Genomic DNA, 16,455 nt, shown 5'->3' on the forward strand with positions numbered 1-16,455 from the left:
CACCTTTTTTTTTTTTTTTTTTTTTTTGGCTCAGGTGCTTTTCCGAAGAAAAGGAAAGGAAAATACTTTGACTCCTTTTATGAAAAGGTTCCTTGGTAGTGTTAAGTATACTTTTTAGATTAATGGAAAATCAAAATCAGTGAATGAGGCCTGAGAATACTTTTTTAAACCAATTTTTAGTTATGCACAAGATGCTATTTGAACCGCTTAAAGACAAAGTGAGATTTTCTTCTCATTTGAAGTATTATTATATTTTTTCTTATTTGTAATCTTTGACTTTTCAATGTGCTGTCTTCCAAACCATCACAGCTATTTCTTATAAGTGATTGGATATTATAAGCCTTAATAACACATGTAATTACACAACACTCCAGAGCATATATGTGTATTGCTCTACCTATATGTTTTATTGTAGAGTTGCCTGTGCCACAGGGGTGGAATATCTGGGGCAAAAAGGAATTACTCTGCACTGATTCCCTCCTGTGTAATACTGCCAGTTTCTAAGTATATTAACCAAGTTATAATATGTTTTAAGTATAGTAAATTCTAAGTATAGCAACCAAGTTATTTGACATGAATCTTAAAAAGCCTCACTTGTAGCTGAATGCTTGCTTTGAAGGAAGAATAGCAATAAAAGGAAATCTACAGCTAATAAAAGGAAATTTGTTAAGGCATAGAGATGAGAGATATTTCTTATAATAGGTTGTGAAAAGCATTACCACCACCAATGAATGGCTTGATCTTCACTCTCAGCTCCAGATGACCTGTTCTGTTGTTCATAAGGGTAAGTATAATTCCCTTGTCAAAGTATTGGTAAAATCTAGAATTATTTTAAGCCGTGTCATTGTACTTTTTTGTTTTGTTTACTTTGGCAGATGTACTCAGAGTGTCTTACCAAGGTGATCTCTTAGTGGTTCATTCTTGGTCTAGAATAACTTTACAGCTGTGATAAGATACAATGTCAACTAGAGCATGATGCTAATAATGCCAAGGGTGAGGCTTCAATCCCTGTATATGGCATTCACTTAACTGGACTCAGTGCTCATTGTGGGTCCCTTCAACTCAGAATAGTCTGCAATTCCATGTTATTCTATGATTTCCTTGCTACTTTAAGGAGATACATCATATTGATGCAGCCAAGGACCTTCGACTAAGACATGCCACTGAATATCTGGCTCACAAGCTTCAGAGTTTTTCTCTTTCATGCACATCTCATGCAGTAGGCTGAGGAGCAAGACTTCACTGCACACTGGTGTGGGGAAAAGAAGCAGAATCATGTAGAATCAGTCATATGCTGGACATATTCCTGGGCCAGTGCTGTCCTTTTAGTCTGTGTAGAAAATAAAATATCCTAGATAGTCCTTGATTCACTGATCTTGGTAGTGTGCTGTCCTCTGAAAAGTTTGAATTTAGCAAAAATGGATAATAAATTATATGATTTTTCTGAACAATTACTTTTGTAAAGCAAATACCTTCTTTGTAACCTAAGCTTCTGTTACTAGATGTCGTTTGTTACTGAAAATGGAGATGTTACTGCTGGAAAGCCAAATGAAGAGAAAACATATAAAAAGGTAAATAAAACCTTCAACCTTTTCATTGTATGTTTTATCCTTCATGTCTGTAATCCAGACCTGCTGCATGTGAATATATTTCAGAACAGATTAAAACCAAGAAGAAATAAAATATGTTCCGTGGGGTTTTTGAAATTACTTTATCTGTGCTGTGAAATCATAAGGTATTTAAAACTTGTTTAGTCCAGCTTTAAGGAATACCATCTTGCTAGATTGATAGAAATTTTTGCTCTTGGCAACAGATACATCTCTGGGCTTAAACACTGTTGTAAGAAATGTACTAAGTTTCCAAATGCTTTGAGTGTTTATGTGATATGTCTAGACTAGTAACCTGAAAAGCAAAACACCTTTCTAGCACTTTGCCAAGCAGCCCAGTATTTGTTTTCTGTTTTTCTTAAAGACGTGTAAGAGGGGACTTATTTAATGAAGGAGCATGTATCAGTACTCGGTTTAGATATTGCTGAGAGTGGTTTGGGGTTTGTTTTTCTGATACTGATTGTCTGTGACCAGCATTATCTAGGTCCACTAGCAATTTTGGTAACTAAGCTGAGCTATAAAATTTTTATTTACATATTTACACAATCAAATTTTTAGCTACTGAATTTGATCATTACTTTGACAGATAATCTCAAATAAATGGTGATTATGTTTTAAATTATTGCTGTAATCTAGCCCAGAGGTCCACCTGCTTCTGCAGTACATGCAGTGATTAGGGTTTTTAATTTCTGTGTCACGCTTACAGTACTGCTGGTAAAGTCAAGAAGATTAATAAGCTATTTCTTTTACCACCCCTTTCCTGGCAATTACATTGCCAGTACCTTGGTGGCCTTAGCATTCCAGATAATTTTCTCAGAAACGAAAGGAAATAATGTTTATTTTAAATATGGGTTAATTTAAATTTCCCAACTGATGACTTTAAAATATAGCAGTCAGAATTTGTCTTGACAATTAGTATGAGAAAGGAAGAAATGTTTGGTGCCTGAACTTCTACAGGTTTATGTTGCTAGACTAGATTGGTAATAGCCGTAGGCAAGCTTCCATTCCCCCTGGTCATCCCACATATTCTTCTGTTCCTTTTCAACTATAAATTCACATTGTTTCAGGGGAAGCTGTAGGAAATCTTCTCACTATGGCACAAATTCTGGAAGTCCCTCTGACAAGACCTGTGATTCATAGCCACATCATAATCACAGATCACAGTGACTGTCACCTCCAAGTTCTGCCCCTGAATCACCAGTTGTTGTATCTTATTCCAGTTTATTTCCTTTTCATATAATTACACCTCCAGTTCTTCTATGTTCAAGATTCTGTGCTGCATATGCCTCTAATACTTTAGTATTATTATGTAATAGTATCATCCTTTTTGTGATAATTTTAATAAAATATTAATAAATCTTGATCTCAAAATTTATCCATGCAGAGCTGACTAGTAACAACCCAATGTCCCACTTTTAACAATGTCTCTCTTTTTTTTAGTCAAATTCCTTAGAAACTTTGCACCTTCTGTTAAATCTTGAAGACTCTACTTGAGCAGGGAGGTTGGTCCAGACGACCACTGGTGGTCCCTTCCAACCTAAACCACACTGTGATTCTGTGATCCTCACCTCCTTCAGATAGTCCATATATGTTGTTTCTTTTTTTAAATGAATTTTCAGATGTATCAATGGTATATGTCTAGAAGTATAGGGTAAGCCCGGTAAGATTTGTGTTCATCAGAGGCATTTCATATAATTTCTCATTTAATTCCATGGTTTTAGGTAAGTTACAAAGAGGAAACTTGCTCTGCAGAAGGCTTTTTTGCAACCAGAAGCTACCCGTTTTAAATTGCCCACAGGTGTTCCATTTACAGTTCTCCAGTCATGTATTGTTACACTTGTTTGATTGAAAAATACTTACAGTCCTTCCTGTGACTTCCCATGCCACTTCTCCAGAAATCTGGGCTGCAGAAGGGCTTGTTTCCTCAGCTGGTGCTTTTTCAGCCACTTGGGCTGTTTTTAAGTAGTTATAACTGCTATCCATGTATTACAAACTTCTGTAGTAATGGTTGTTTTTCACTGCTTTAAGTTAACCTGAGTTACATGAAAACAAGCTATCTGCAGGAGAGCACCTCTGACTTCATCCATGATAAAACTTTCCAGAATAATAAGTAGTTTGTAAGGCTGTCAGGTTTTCCTCTGGAATTTTAGATTATTGCAATATTTCCTTTATTATTTTGTTCATCTCAGCTAAAACAGACGTAGGTAACATCTTTATCTGAATTAATTAATCTCCAGCTCATCAATTTCCTACAGTAGTCAGCTGACTTGCCATCTTGTGTGAATGTAAACATGTTGAAGTTCAAAGAAATTTCTTACATTACTACAACCTTGTGAAAGGGCTTGCATGAGCATTGCTACACTATCCTTTCAAACTCTGAAATGCATAATTGAACCAAGACAGAGAATGATTTTTATTATGAATCATGCTCCTTCTTTCCACTGTTTTCTTTTTAGCTTTCAGTTTTTCTTCTGCTGCACTCTGACATAAATGCTCTTCTGGCTTTTAATTGTCTGTTACTATCTAGTCAAAGTCTTGCGAGAAGAGGGAACATAACTTTCTGTTTATTTGGTTTTAGTTTTTTGGGTGGATTTTTTTCTTGTTTGGGGTTTTTTGGTTTTGGTTTTTTTTGTTTGTTTGTTTTTGGTTTGGCTTTTTTTGTTGGTTTTTATTTTTTTTCTCATGTCTGAAAACCAGGGTGTTTTTCTCTCTTTTAAATGGTGTTTTTTAAGGTGGGGCTGCAAAGCTGTTCAGCTGCATACATTTTTTACAAACATAGTCTTAGACTACTTATGGGTTCTCTATTTGTAAATTTTGAGAAGTTGTTAAGTCTACAGTGTGAATATGAATAATAAATTGTTTCAGTCACCCAGATCAAAGAACTTAGTTAATGAAAGAGACACTTCATGGATACAGGTTCCATGCAGCTTTTAAGGTAGAGAATTAAAATAACTTTGAGATCAAAGAAATTCTAAATTGTGCAGACTGTGGCCAGTTCTTTCAGGGTGGAGGGGTTTTTGTTAGCTTGGGTCAGTTTTGTGTTTCTTTTGCTTTTGGTTTGGGGTTTTGGTTTAGGTTTTTGTTTGTTTGGGTTTGTGTGGGGTTTTTTTTGGGGTTTTTTTGGGTTTTTTATTTGTTTGTTTGTTTGTTTTTTGTTTGTTTTTGGCTTTTTTTGTTGTTGTTTTTTTTGGGGGTTTTTTTGTGAGTGTTTTTCTCAGAGAGGAACAGGGTAGGAGGTATAAGAGAGACTGGTTGTTTGTACCATTGCATACTTGCAAAAATCAGGTCACCAGACTATAGTTTCTTTTAGATATTTGTATCCAGTCATGGACATCTAGAGTATGCAGTTGCTGCTTTTTTTCATTTCCTCTCTATTTTGCAGATTTTGTTGTGAGAAGTTGCTGACACACATGCAGTTTCTGACTTGCAATGTCATTGATCACACAAGCCCTGAGTCCGCTCCTTGTCAAATCAGATTTCAGTAGCATCCTGATTCTTAATAATAGGATGGTGGTAAGAATAAGGCTCAGACAAGTTTGTCAAAGCAGATTAGAAGTGTAAAAGAATCACACCAGAAAACAGAATAGATGTAATTGTGCACTTGTTAATATCTGTTACTGGATTTCCACAATCTCTGTTTAATCTGAAGGCTGCCACACAAGTATATAATTAGAGTTTGTTTCTTGTCATTACATATCTTGCAGCTCTTCTGTTTAGCCTATTACAAGCACTTTATGTAACCTGTTCAAAACTGCATATCGTGAGTCACTTTGCCAGAAGCAAGGGAAATTTGCCTGGATAAAGGAAGCCAGCTACCTATTGTTAGAGCTTGCTAACGTGCAAGCAGCATTGCTCCACCTCTTTTAGCATTGACTTGTGCCCTGCATCTAATGCCGGCAGATGGGTACTTTTTCTTTTAGACACTGCAATTTCATCACTGAAAGTTTTGCTGCACTGGGACCTCAATGGCAGATTTTATGCACCTATAAAGATACTAAAATGACTGTGATGTTGCCTGGAGCTATGGCTGCTTCCAAGCTCAGAGGTCTCAAATTCTTTTCCTCAAAGATAGAACAGCCAGAGTAGTTGGATTCTTGGCTACTACTGAAGCTTAAGCATAAATGTTTTGAAATTGAGAAAAAATTAATTGAAAGCCATGGAGTCATTTGAATCCTATTTTGGAAAATGAAGGGAGATCAGATTCAGCTTGGACAAGGAAATAATTCTAATTGCAGTTCAGCTGTAACAATTGCACAGACACACACACGATGGGCAGGAGTCCACGTTTATGAAGAGTGACCTGCAGAAGGTAGGCAAACGTGCTAGAGAGAAGTGTGAACTGAAGAAAGATTGGAGTGGTACTGTGACTGTGGTGACCCATGGTCACAAGTTGCGGAGAAACAGTAAGATTAGTTTTTTTTAATGGGATTTTCTGGTAGCTCTATTTTCATGTCCCTATTTGTGATTTATTATGTATCAGCTACAGAAAGCATGCTGAGATGGGGTAGCTGCCTCTGTCTGGGAGTTTCAGTAGAAACAGTGTCAAGTGTTGTTTCAAGGAGACTGTAAGCACACCAGGCACTCAAAGACAGAAAGATCAAGTGCAGGAGCCACGGACTAGGCAATAACCACATGTATGTCTTGAATCTAATTGAAATTTCCTAATATCCTAAGCAAGCTATTTTTAAATATTGCTTGAGGAATATGTATTGTTTTTCAACAGGCATTCTCCTCAGATAGTTTGGCTTAAGAGTTTGCACAATTTCTGGCATATTCTCTCTTCTCAGAAGTCTGGAAATGATAAACTGTGTTTGCAGGGAAGTGATAGCATGGGTGGATTTCTGGGACTTACATTAACTAGTAAAGCTGAAGAACAAATGTCTGCTTGTAGTAGAAAATTCAGATCTGGCAAAAGCCATGTGGCTTCAACAATTTTTTTTAAGTGAGACCTATGAATATTTTTCTTCCTTTTTTAAAAAAGTTATTTATTTCACTGAGACTTTTGCCTGAAGGCAGGTAGCTGTTCTACCCCAATCCTGTTTACTGTCAACAGAGGACAAGGGTGAGATAATGAGGAAGATGAAAGCAGATTTCTCCACATACAGTAGCAGAGAGAAATGAATCTAGTGACAACTACTTTTTGGGATGCGTGGTTGCAAAGCAGTGTAAACCAGTGAAGACTTCTGTTCAGATGTCTGTTTCTCCCTATCTCTTAAAAAGAGTTGTGGTAGTTAGGTGTCTGTGCCATTTTATTTGGCAGATTTAAAAACCTGTATGAATGGCAGTAGTAGAAAAGCAATCATCATTTTGCCTTTCACAGTGATAATGATGTAGAATTTCCAAGGCAGAGTTAATTTCTCTGCATCACTTTGTGGCACCTGCAATAAACCAGCTGTCTTCTGGAAAAATCACTATCTTTGCTATAGAACGTTCATAGGTCAAACTTCAGCTGCAATAAAATGTTATAAAAGGGGAGAACACAAAAAAACAAGGGCAAAGTTCACATTCATGAGGACTTAAAGGGTTTCCCTTTGATGTCTACTTTTGAAGAAGCCTAGAATGTTAGAGTTTCATTAACATGTTGTAGGAAATGCATATAGATTTAGCAAAGAGCAATTGAGACTTGAAAATTGCACAGAAAAATAACTGAATGACAGTAGAGAGGAACTTCTATTAAATTAGATTAAGCCTGTGTCCTTCTGCTCAGCTCCAATCTGCTCATGGTTTGTTAAATCTTTTATGCCATTAATAGTCCCATACAATTACCAATAAATTATAGGGACACTTGTTTCAAGGAATAAATTCATTTATCATATATAAAATCTTTGTGTACAGTGGAGTTTGTACATTTACTGACATATTTGTATTTTGTCAGGTTTGCCAGTAATTTACAACCTTCACACTCTAACAGAAGCAATTATTGTCCAAATTATAATATACATTCTGAAATTACAGTATCCATATTTTTGCCATCCTTGAATTTTTTTTTCAGTTACTTTAAAGGACAGATTTTTTTAATCCTTTCAGTAGCCTTGTTCCTAACTTGTAAGGTTATTAGATAGTTTCAGTTAGTTGATTTTATTTTGTTGGGTTTTTTTATGGTTATCTGGTTATGAACTGCCTTTATATGCATTATATATGTCTGAGTAGCACCTTTATTTTATTAAATAAAAAAATTACACTTTAGAAGGCTACCTGAACATGATTATTTATAGGAAAAACAATGTCTGAATCCTGCCTAGTTTATTTGTGGGATCATGTGCGAACTTAAGACCTGATTTAAGAGGATTTAATTTCTCATTTATTTTGCTACTCTGAAAAAAGGATTTCAGCTTACAGTAATGTAGAGCAAGTGGAAGACCAATCTGCAGAGAAAGTAATTCAAGAAAACAGTGTATTGAGTACTAGAATATTTATCAGTGATGCAAATATTCCATGTACCTGTATTCTGTGTTTTATACTGCTGTTATGCTTTGAATGCATATAATTTTTCTCATCTACAGGCTCTTTTAGCAAAGCCATATGACAGGTATGAAAAAATGTATAGTTACTTTTGACAAAAAGAGGCAAAGGTATGTTTCATTATGAGAACAGTTTCAGTTTTTTATGCAGGGATAAAAGCATCAAAGCACCTGTGCAGTAGACAGTAATATCCTGAACAGCAGAAGGAGGACAGGAGAAGTTTTACTTTGTGTCCCTTTATGTAACAAAGACGGCTGTCATAGAGTACAACATTTGCTACAAATTCAATCACTTTCATAACCTAAAATTCATCAACATTTTTATCCTGCTGGTTATTATCATCCCTTAGTATTTTTTGATCTTCAGAATGTTGATAATAGGTTAAATTATCTGTGACTCATTGTACTGTCACTGTGTGCTGTCAGTTTTACAGTTACAGTTAATAAATAATCTCAGAGCCATTTTCTGAACCTCTTCCTAAGACTAATGGGAAGAAAAATTTATTTCAGTCTCTAAAAGACTGAAAAAACCCATGGTGCAGAAGGTTGCTGAATTTTATTGTTTGCTTTGCAGCAGGAGAGTATTCAAGACAAATTAAAATAAGAGCTTAGGTTTGAAACTAGATTTTGCTGCTTTTTGCTGTCTTAATGTCTTTTAATGGGCATTGAAAGTGGTGCCCAAGTAACGAAAAATTCAAAAGGGACTTCAGTTTTTCCAGTTGCATTTGCAGTTTCCTAGAAATACATTTTTGTAGTAATAAAATGGATATTTCGAGAACATTTCCCCTAAGGCTTAAGAAGGAGCTTTTTTATATTTTTTTTTATTTAATGATGATAATATTATTATTACTAATAGTAATATAAAAATTAAGACAAGTGATGTTTAAAAGACAAATTCCAAGGCTTGTTCTGTTTTTATTTAATGGACTGAAAACAAATACTTGTCAGTTGCTAAAAGCATACTGAGTTACCAGCCTTTGGTCATAGTAGTCATTGACAAGATGTGGACTTTGGGCTAGCAGTTGCCTTCAGCATACTGTAGCAGCTCTCAATTTGTTTCAAAGCTGTTGTTAAAGTATTCTGAATTATTTCCTAAATTACTTTTCTGCTAAGCCAACTTCTCTGGTTGCTGCAGAAATGATGGGTGGTTACTAATGACATTCTTGAATATGAGTGGAAATTAACAAGGAGGTAACCTTGTAGGAAAGGTCTGTGTCATTGTCCTAGAAGGTTTTACATTCTGCCTTCCAGAGACTACAAGTGTATGGGTCTTTTGAATTTGAAAAAAAAAAATTACTACAAATATTTTTATGAGCTTGAAAGGTGATCCAGAGGTTTCTTTTTGAAATCACATTGCCAGGTTACTTCTATTGGGTGTTTTTAAAGTTTGGTGGGTTTTGTCAGGGTTTGTTTGGAATGGCACGTCCTCTGTTGTGCTGTTCTGTCTGCTGTTCTTTCAGCCATAGTTGCTTGCTGTGGCAGTGAACATGATGGGCATCCAGCAATGAAGCAGAAACTATTTGTATGTGTATTGGTTTGATCAAAGTTACATAATTACAGCTTTTGTTGAGCATTAATCATTCATGAATAGAAGCCTTTGAAGGAAAGAAAAATGTGACTCTTCTTATGACCCAAAGCCAAATCTTTTTACTAGTCAAAGTAGTACTTTCAGAATGGACTGTTGTTTGTTCCCACCAAATTGCTGGTTCTAAACTGTTATGCAAGTCTAAGTTCTGCTTGGTATGCAGTGTTAATTATTTAAGAGCTACACATCTCTGTCTTTTCTAAAACTAAGAGCCACTCTAGTTTATGCTGTTCCAAGAACTAGAACAAGAGTAGCTTTGTGTACTTGAACCACTTCTTATGTAATTTCCACTCCTGAAATGTTTCTGTTCAAGTGCTGAAGTGGTTCTGATCATGAAACTTCTGGTGGTCTTTGTTTCTTCTGTTAGTCTCTTGCTTGTTGGGTAGGTAGAAGGTAAAGCCTAGAAACAGGGACCAAACATGTCTTCAAACTGGTGATCATGCAAGGGAAGATACTCCCTTTCTTATAGCATTCTTTCCCTGACCAATGGTTTTCTTTGTTCACTCTTTCCATGTTTCTTTAAAAACTCCTTTTTTGACTAGTTTCTGATTTTGACTCACTTCTGCTGTTTTTAAAATTGATGTAGTGTGACTGTCTATTCAGCATGAGAAGGTTTCAGATATGGTCTCAATTTACACGCATATAGTATCACAATTTCATGCCGTTGTTTTGAAGCCTTCTCTGTCCTGCAAGCTCTGGCCATTGAATTTAGTCTTGGACTTTATAAAGGGTAGATTTTTCAGAGAGATTTTTTTTGCTTTCCCCATTTCATTTTTTCTCAGGACTCTGCACAGTCAATAGACCTCTTGCACTGACTGTTAGGCAGAAGATAATAAATATATTTATTTGCATCTAGAATCAACATTTAAGCCATAAGCTTGCATTGTCATGCTTTGGCATGCATGTATAATCACCTGGAATTTGTGACTGTTTCTTTCCAGAATATAATGCACACTTCACAATCCTGAAACATTTTGAATGTCCTGTTAGATTGCAACTTTTAACAGGATCACAAAGGATCATTACAGGTTTTGTCAAGACAGGCAGAAAAGTAGAGGAGGAGTTGCACTCTGGGTTAAAAGTGAATCATGAACATGTACAGATCAACTACAGTGTCTGTGGAAGCCATATCAAATGCCTCTGGATCAAGATCAGAAAGAACATCCCCAAGGGGGATCTAGATTAGGCATCTGCTACTGACCTCCAAACCAAGAAGAAAAGGTCAAGGAAGCACTTAATCAGGGTCACTTAAGCAGTTTTGGATAACAGATTGTAGGTCTTTTCGGTGACCTCAACTATCCAGACATTCTTGGTAGAGCAATACAGCAGGTCACAACATCCATCAAATTTCTGGAATGAATACAGGACTGCTTCCTCATGCAAATGTTAGATGTGCTAACCAGGAATGAGGCATAGCTGGACTGGCTGCTCACTAACCAAGGAAACGAGCTTTGTAATATCTCACTTAGTGATGGCTTTGGCTACAGTGATCACAATATTGTGGAGTTTGGGGTCTGTCTTTGCACTCTGAAACTTTATACTAAGGCAAAGGAAAGTGTTATGGAAAGAATTCTCCTAGAAGCCATCACAAGTCAGATGAAGCATATGATTAGGAAATGCCAGCATGAGTTCAACAAGGGCAAATTGTGCTTGACAAACCTGATTGTTTTCTAGGGCAAGCAAGCTGTTTGGTTGATGGGGGCAGGCCATGGATGTTGTCTCCTGTGTTTCTCCAAGGCTTTCTCTACGTCTCCTGCAGCCTCCTGGTGAAGCTGTTGCGTAACAGTCTGGACAAGCTGCCCGTGCAGTGGGTGGGGAACTGACCCACAGGCAGCACCCAGAGTGGGGGTAAATGGCTCCTTTTCCAGCTGGCAACCTGGCACAAGTGGGCTCCTCAGGGATTGGTGTTGAGCCCAGCGCTGTTTTATGTCTTCATATGTGTTCATCCAGAGCACTTAAAATCACTCAGGGATCAAGTGAACACTTCGGAAGGGAGAGTCATGCTGGAGGAAAACCTGTGTAGGCTGGAAGAGTGGGCAAAGAGCCTTTTGAAGTTTAACAAGGACAGGTGTAGAGTCTGAGACTTGGGAAAACAAATCCAGGAGTGCAGCACAGGCTGGGAGCACAAGGCTGGGGAGCAGATCTGTGGAAAGGGACCAGGGAGTCCCAGTGAGCAAAAAGCTGAGTATGAGTGAGGGGTGTGCTGATGGAGCAAAGGAGCCCAGTGAGGTCTTGGGCTGCATCAGCAGGGGCATTAGCAGCAGAGATTATCCCATTCTCGTCAGCATTTGTCAGGCCACACCTGGAATACTCTTATCTGTTTTGGTCTCCCCTATACAAAAAAGATATGGTCAGGCTGGAGAGGGTGGAGAGAAGGGCCACAGAAATTATCAAAGGGCTGAGAAGCCTGACACGTGAGGAGAGACTGTGAGAGTTGGGTTTGTTCAACCTTGAGAAGTGACAGTTGAGGGGAAACTTATCACTGTGTTACAGTATTTAAAGCGTGGTTTCAAAGAAGATAGAGGCCCTATTTTTACAAGGGGTCACATGGAAAATATGAAGGATAATGGGTTAAAGTTACTCCTGAAGATATTCTACTTGAACTCTAGTGGAAATATTTCACAGTGAAAACAATCAGCCAGTGGAATAATCTACCCAGAATTGGTGGATTCCCATTTTTGAGATTTGGCTTGATTGGGTACTTGGTTGTCTTGTCTAGATCATGCTTTTGTCAAGAAAGGTTGAACCTTTTGAGGTCCCTTCCAACCTGCTATTCTGTGATTCTGTGCTGAGTTAGAACTCCATGTTTATTATTTGGGTAATTTGAAAAGTTTTACTTTGTATATAGTGATTCTTTAAAATATTTTAATTAAAAATCAGTTATTTCACTGAAGTCTAGGATGTGAAGATGACAGGGTGTTGTTATTATGAAAATGATTGAAGCATTTAGCTATAATATTATTGATAAAGACCAGAAATCTGCTTTTAGCAAACTCATACTTGAATTCTTACTTTTTACACAGACTGCATCCTCAGCTATTAAAGGTGCTATCCAGTTGGGAATAGGATACACAGTAGGAAATCTTACATCAAAACCAGACAGAGATGTTCTTATGCAAGACTTCTATGTAGTAGAAAGTGTCTTTCTACCAAGGTAAGAACAAGCATATTGGATTTTTCTTCCATAAAACTTCATTATTAAACTCTTAACTAGGTATTTTGAACCAGGTTTGTTTTTCAGTTCTAACAAAATCATATAAGAGTACATATAATGTATGAAACTTGAAAATTTTCTGGTCTTCATGCTGTCATTGAAATTTGAGATTTAGCATTTATAGAAAGGGAAAGTAATTTTGACACTTGCAATTGAAGGAGTTGTCAATTTGAATTAAAAGTGATTTCCGCAAATCACACAGTCTGACATTCATATTTGATTAGTTGCTGAAAATTTCAGCTGTATTAGTTTCTGAAAATAATACTTGATATTTTGTTGAGGGGTTTTAAAAATTTATGAAAATTCAAGTCCTGCCACTTAAAGTATAATATAAAAATGTATACTACAATATTGCCTTATAGTTACATTATAAAATTCTGTCCAGGTGTCATGGTTTGACAAGACTCTAGTTGGTGACAACACTCAGCTCCTACAAGATATGCTGATTACAGGTTGTACACCTTCACTGCTTGGCCACCTCAGCTTGTGTCACTGCCAAGTTGTTGGTATAGAAATTACTACAATACAGTTATGCTGATAAGGGAAATCAAGGTCATACTGATTTTTGGTGTTCAGAAGATGAAGTACAGTACCATGTACCCTTTCCAAGTTACATGTGCTAGCAATAGATGAAGAAAGTTTAGGAGAAATATATTTCAAAACCAGGATGACTTCCTCTGTTGAGTGTTTTCTAGGTTTTCATAAGTGCTAAATACAGTTGTTTCAGTAAGGACATGCAATGTAAACTTTGGGATTGATTTGGGATTTGGGATTGATTTCTTTCAGTTTTTCAAAGTTTTGTTCATGTACAGTTTGAATGCTACTTCATAAGCTGTTTCAAATAATTTATAATCCTTAGTATTTACTGGTGTCACTAAACCAAGCTAAATTAACAATGTGCAAAATAATTGCATACACTTTAAATTTTGGTATTTCCTCATCTAAAATGTCTTGATTTTTGTTTAAGTGAGATATCCTTAAGAAAAAAAAATCTTATGTGAAATGCAGCTTTTGCATTAGTTCCTAGTAGTTGAGAGTATTCATATCCTTGTTTTGGGGTTAATGATGGGGTTCATACAAAGGTTAGTAACATTTCTCTTGTAGATTAGGTAGATATAAAGATGGTAATTATATGAATGTGTTTTCATACACTATAATCACAAAATATTGTTCTAAAAATTCAAATTACGGGTAAGAAATTGCATATCGTGTAACAAAGCTTTTATTGGTGAGAAAAATGTCTGCCCATGACAGTGATAGAGGCTTCCGTGCTATGTTTGCTATTTAATCTTTGTTCATGAAAACTAAATTGAACCTATATGCTAAAACTGTTTTATTACATAGCACAGTTTTAGAGAGAAAAAAATTATTCTATTTCTTTTTAAACATAGTTTTAAAGGAACAAGTAAAATAAAATGGTTTGTACTCCATAGCATTGCATGTGCCTTCTTTCCTGTGAGACTCGCATGCGTGTACACACAGAAATGAGATTTACTTGTTTTGTATTGGTATTAAGGAAGAGCAGGGAGACATCCCTTCTGGCTTGAAAAAAAACAAAAGGCAGAACAAAGACACTGATTGCATTAATGTAAAACTGAATATATAAGCTTTAGTAGTACCTAAACAGACAGTTTCCTATTAAAAATAATATTTTGAGGAAAATTAGACAAATGAAAGTAATGGCAAAGCAGTGTAGTTTTGGGAATTTTTTTTTTTTGTATTTTTTGTGGGTTTTTTTGGGGGGGAGGTTGGTTTTTTTTTGTGGTTTTTTTTTTGTTTGTTTGTTTGTTTGGGTTTTTGTTGGCTTTTTTTGTTTGTTCTCTTCGTTGATTTTTTTGCATTGCTTTGCTAGGTAGTAAGCCTTATACAGCATAGTGAGACATCTTGACTGTAACAAAGAACCTCTCCATGAAGAGCACTTCTTGACAACATTGTATATGGAACTAAAAGTTGGCTATCCAGAGCAATCTCTTCAAACTACTCTTGATTACTTATGCTGATGCACAGAAATGTCAAATTTCAAATCCTTGCATGTCTCAGTGTACCATCCACTTTATTTATCTAAATTATATTCAACCAGAATTGTATTATTGTGCATGAATTGTTATGCAATTCGTTGTATATATACAATATATATATGTATATATACGTGTATATGTATATAACTGTGTATATATATATGTATATATACAATTCATTTTGTGCAATTATGATTGCACAAAATTAATACAGGATTCTTTCTTGCTGGTTCAGAGTGTTGGAATGTTGTTTCATGATGGTATTACGTGGATTGGTCCTGAGTCATGTCAATAGGTAACTTCATTAACTATGTTTGAAGCAAAAAGCAAAGGCTGCATATTCTTTACAGCTGGGACTGCACTTCCAAGGTACACCTCAGGTGCTCTTCACTTTTTCCAAGGGGAATACCTACCTGTACCTACCTGCAGCATTGTTAAAAGTCATTACTGTAATGACTTTTTTGTCCTGTTTGGATTGGTCTGGGTTGAAAGCAATTGGTGAAAATTAGTTACACCAGCAGGTGAAGTGGGTTGACCTCTACCTGGAAGTACCCTGGAGCAACCTGAGACTGAGTAAACTTTTTGCAGAAGTTTGTAGTTGAAGGAGAACCTAACAGTGCAGCAAGAGTGGTGCTGAAATAGGTGCTTACTCAGTAAGGAGCAGTATTTTTCCATTTGCTTTGGGTTCAAATAATTCATCTGCAACTTCAAACAGCTCTCAGCTGAACTTCCCCTTCATTTTGGCAACTTCACAGCAACCTGCCTCTTAGCATGGTGTCCTGCCCCACCTTCCTCCCATGTTTTCTCTGCCTTACCTATGTCTGTTAGTGAGGTGAGAAGACATGCTTCTTTGACAGCAACAGGGGCACTGTTAAGGTGACTGTAGTAAGATAGACTTAAGCTAGTAGAAATGCAATGCAATTCAGTCTGTGCCCCAGTGAGCAGAAGAGTGTTATATCTGCCCTTTTATAATTAAGGAAAAATAGTTAACACTTGTTTATGGATTTTATTGGTTGAAGAGGATAGTCTCTGCACACCTCTCAGTCCATGAAATAACCCTCAACCTGTATCTGTGCTTCAGTAGTCATACTGAAGCATTCAGGATTCATTAAGAATGGAGAAAAATGCCAGGGAAAAAAGTGGTTATGTCAGATCTGAACATAACTGCTCTGCATATTGTGGGACCTAGTGATGTAAATCAGAAGTAACTCTCTGAATTGCAGGTTACTCCTGGTCCAGAATTACTCTGTAACTGTGTTAATTTGGTCAGAGTTTAGCCCAGTTAATTTATGTATTTATTTCTGGAAATGACTTTGAGTGAAGTTCAGGTATCTCTGTATAGTGGCTGGATTTGAATTGCAAAGGTGCTTGCCTTCATTTGCACATTGTAGTTGTGGAAGACCTTTCATCCCTTTCCCTTCAAGCTTTTGTATAAGAGTTTGTATAATATATTGCTTTTGGAAAATGAGGTATTACTGGAAGCTACAATAACAGTGCTCATTGAGAACCACCATCCAGATAGAGTTAAAATAGTACTGTGCAAATCTGTCCTGGAATGGAGAAACAAAAC

The 16,455-nt window shown here is 36.5% G+C and overlaps 1 protein-coding gene across 14 annotated transcripts in view; it reads left to right on the forward strand.

Annotated features, from left to right (window-relative positions):
* Positions 1 to 16,455, forward strand: part of PIP5K1B (phosphatidylinositol-4-phosphate 5-kinase type 1 beta) — a 97,836-nt gene that overhangs the window by 35,899 nt on the left and 45,482 nt on the right. For 8 of the 14 annotated variants that reach the window (XM_021530505.4, XM_021530504.4, XM_021530503.4 and 5 more), the window contains 3 exons: positions 703 to 784; positions 1,503 to 1,571; positions 12,677 to 12,807. In XM_021530505.4, coding sequence (XP_021386180.2) covers positions 1,503 to 1,571; positions 12,677 to 12,807 — 200 coding nt within the window. In that variant the 5' untranslated portion in view covers positions 703 to 784. Of the gene's footprint in view, positions 1 to 702; positions 785 to 1,502; positions 1,572 to 11,327; positions 11,502 to 12,676; positions 12,808 to 16,455 lie in introns of those variants that run through there. The other 6 variants (XM_021530512.4, XM_085567564.1, XM_085567565.1 and 3 more) reach the window with 3 other exon arrangements.

Source organism: Lonchura striata, chromosome Z (assembly GCF_050655825.1).
Source record: "Lonchura striata isolate lonStrDom1 chromosome Z, ASM5065582v1, whole genome shotgun sequence".
NCBI classification, from domain to species: domain Eukaryota; kingdom Metazoa; phylum Chordata; class Aves; order Passeriformes; family Estrildidae; genus Lonchura; species Lonchura striata.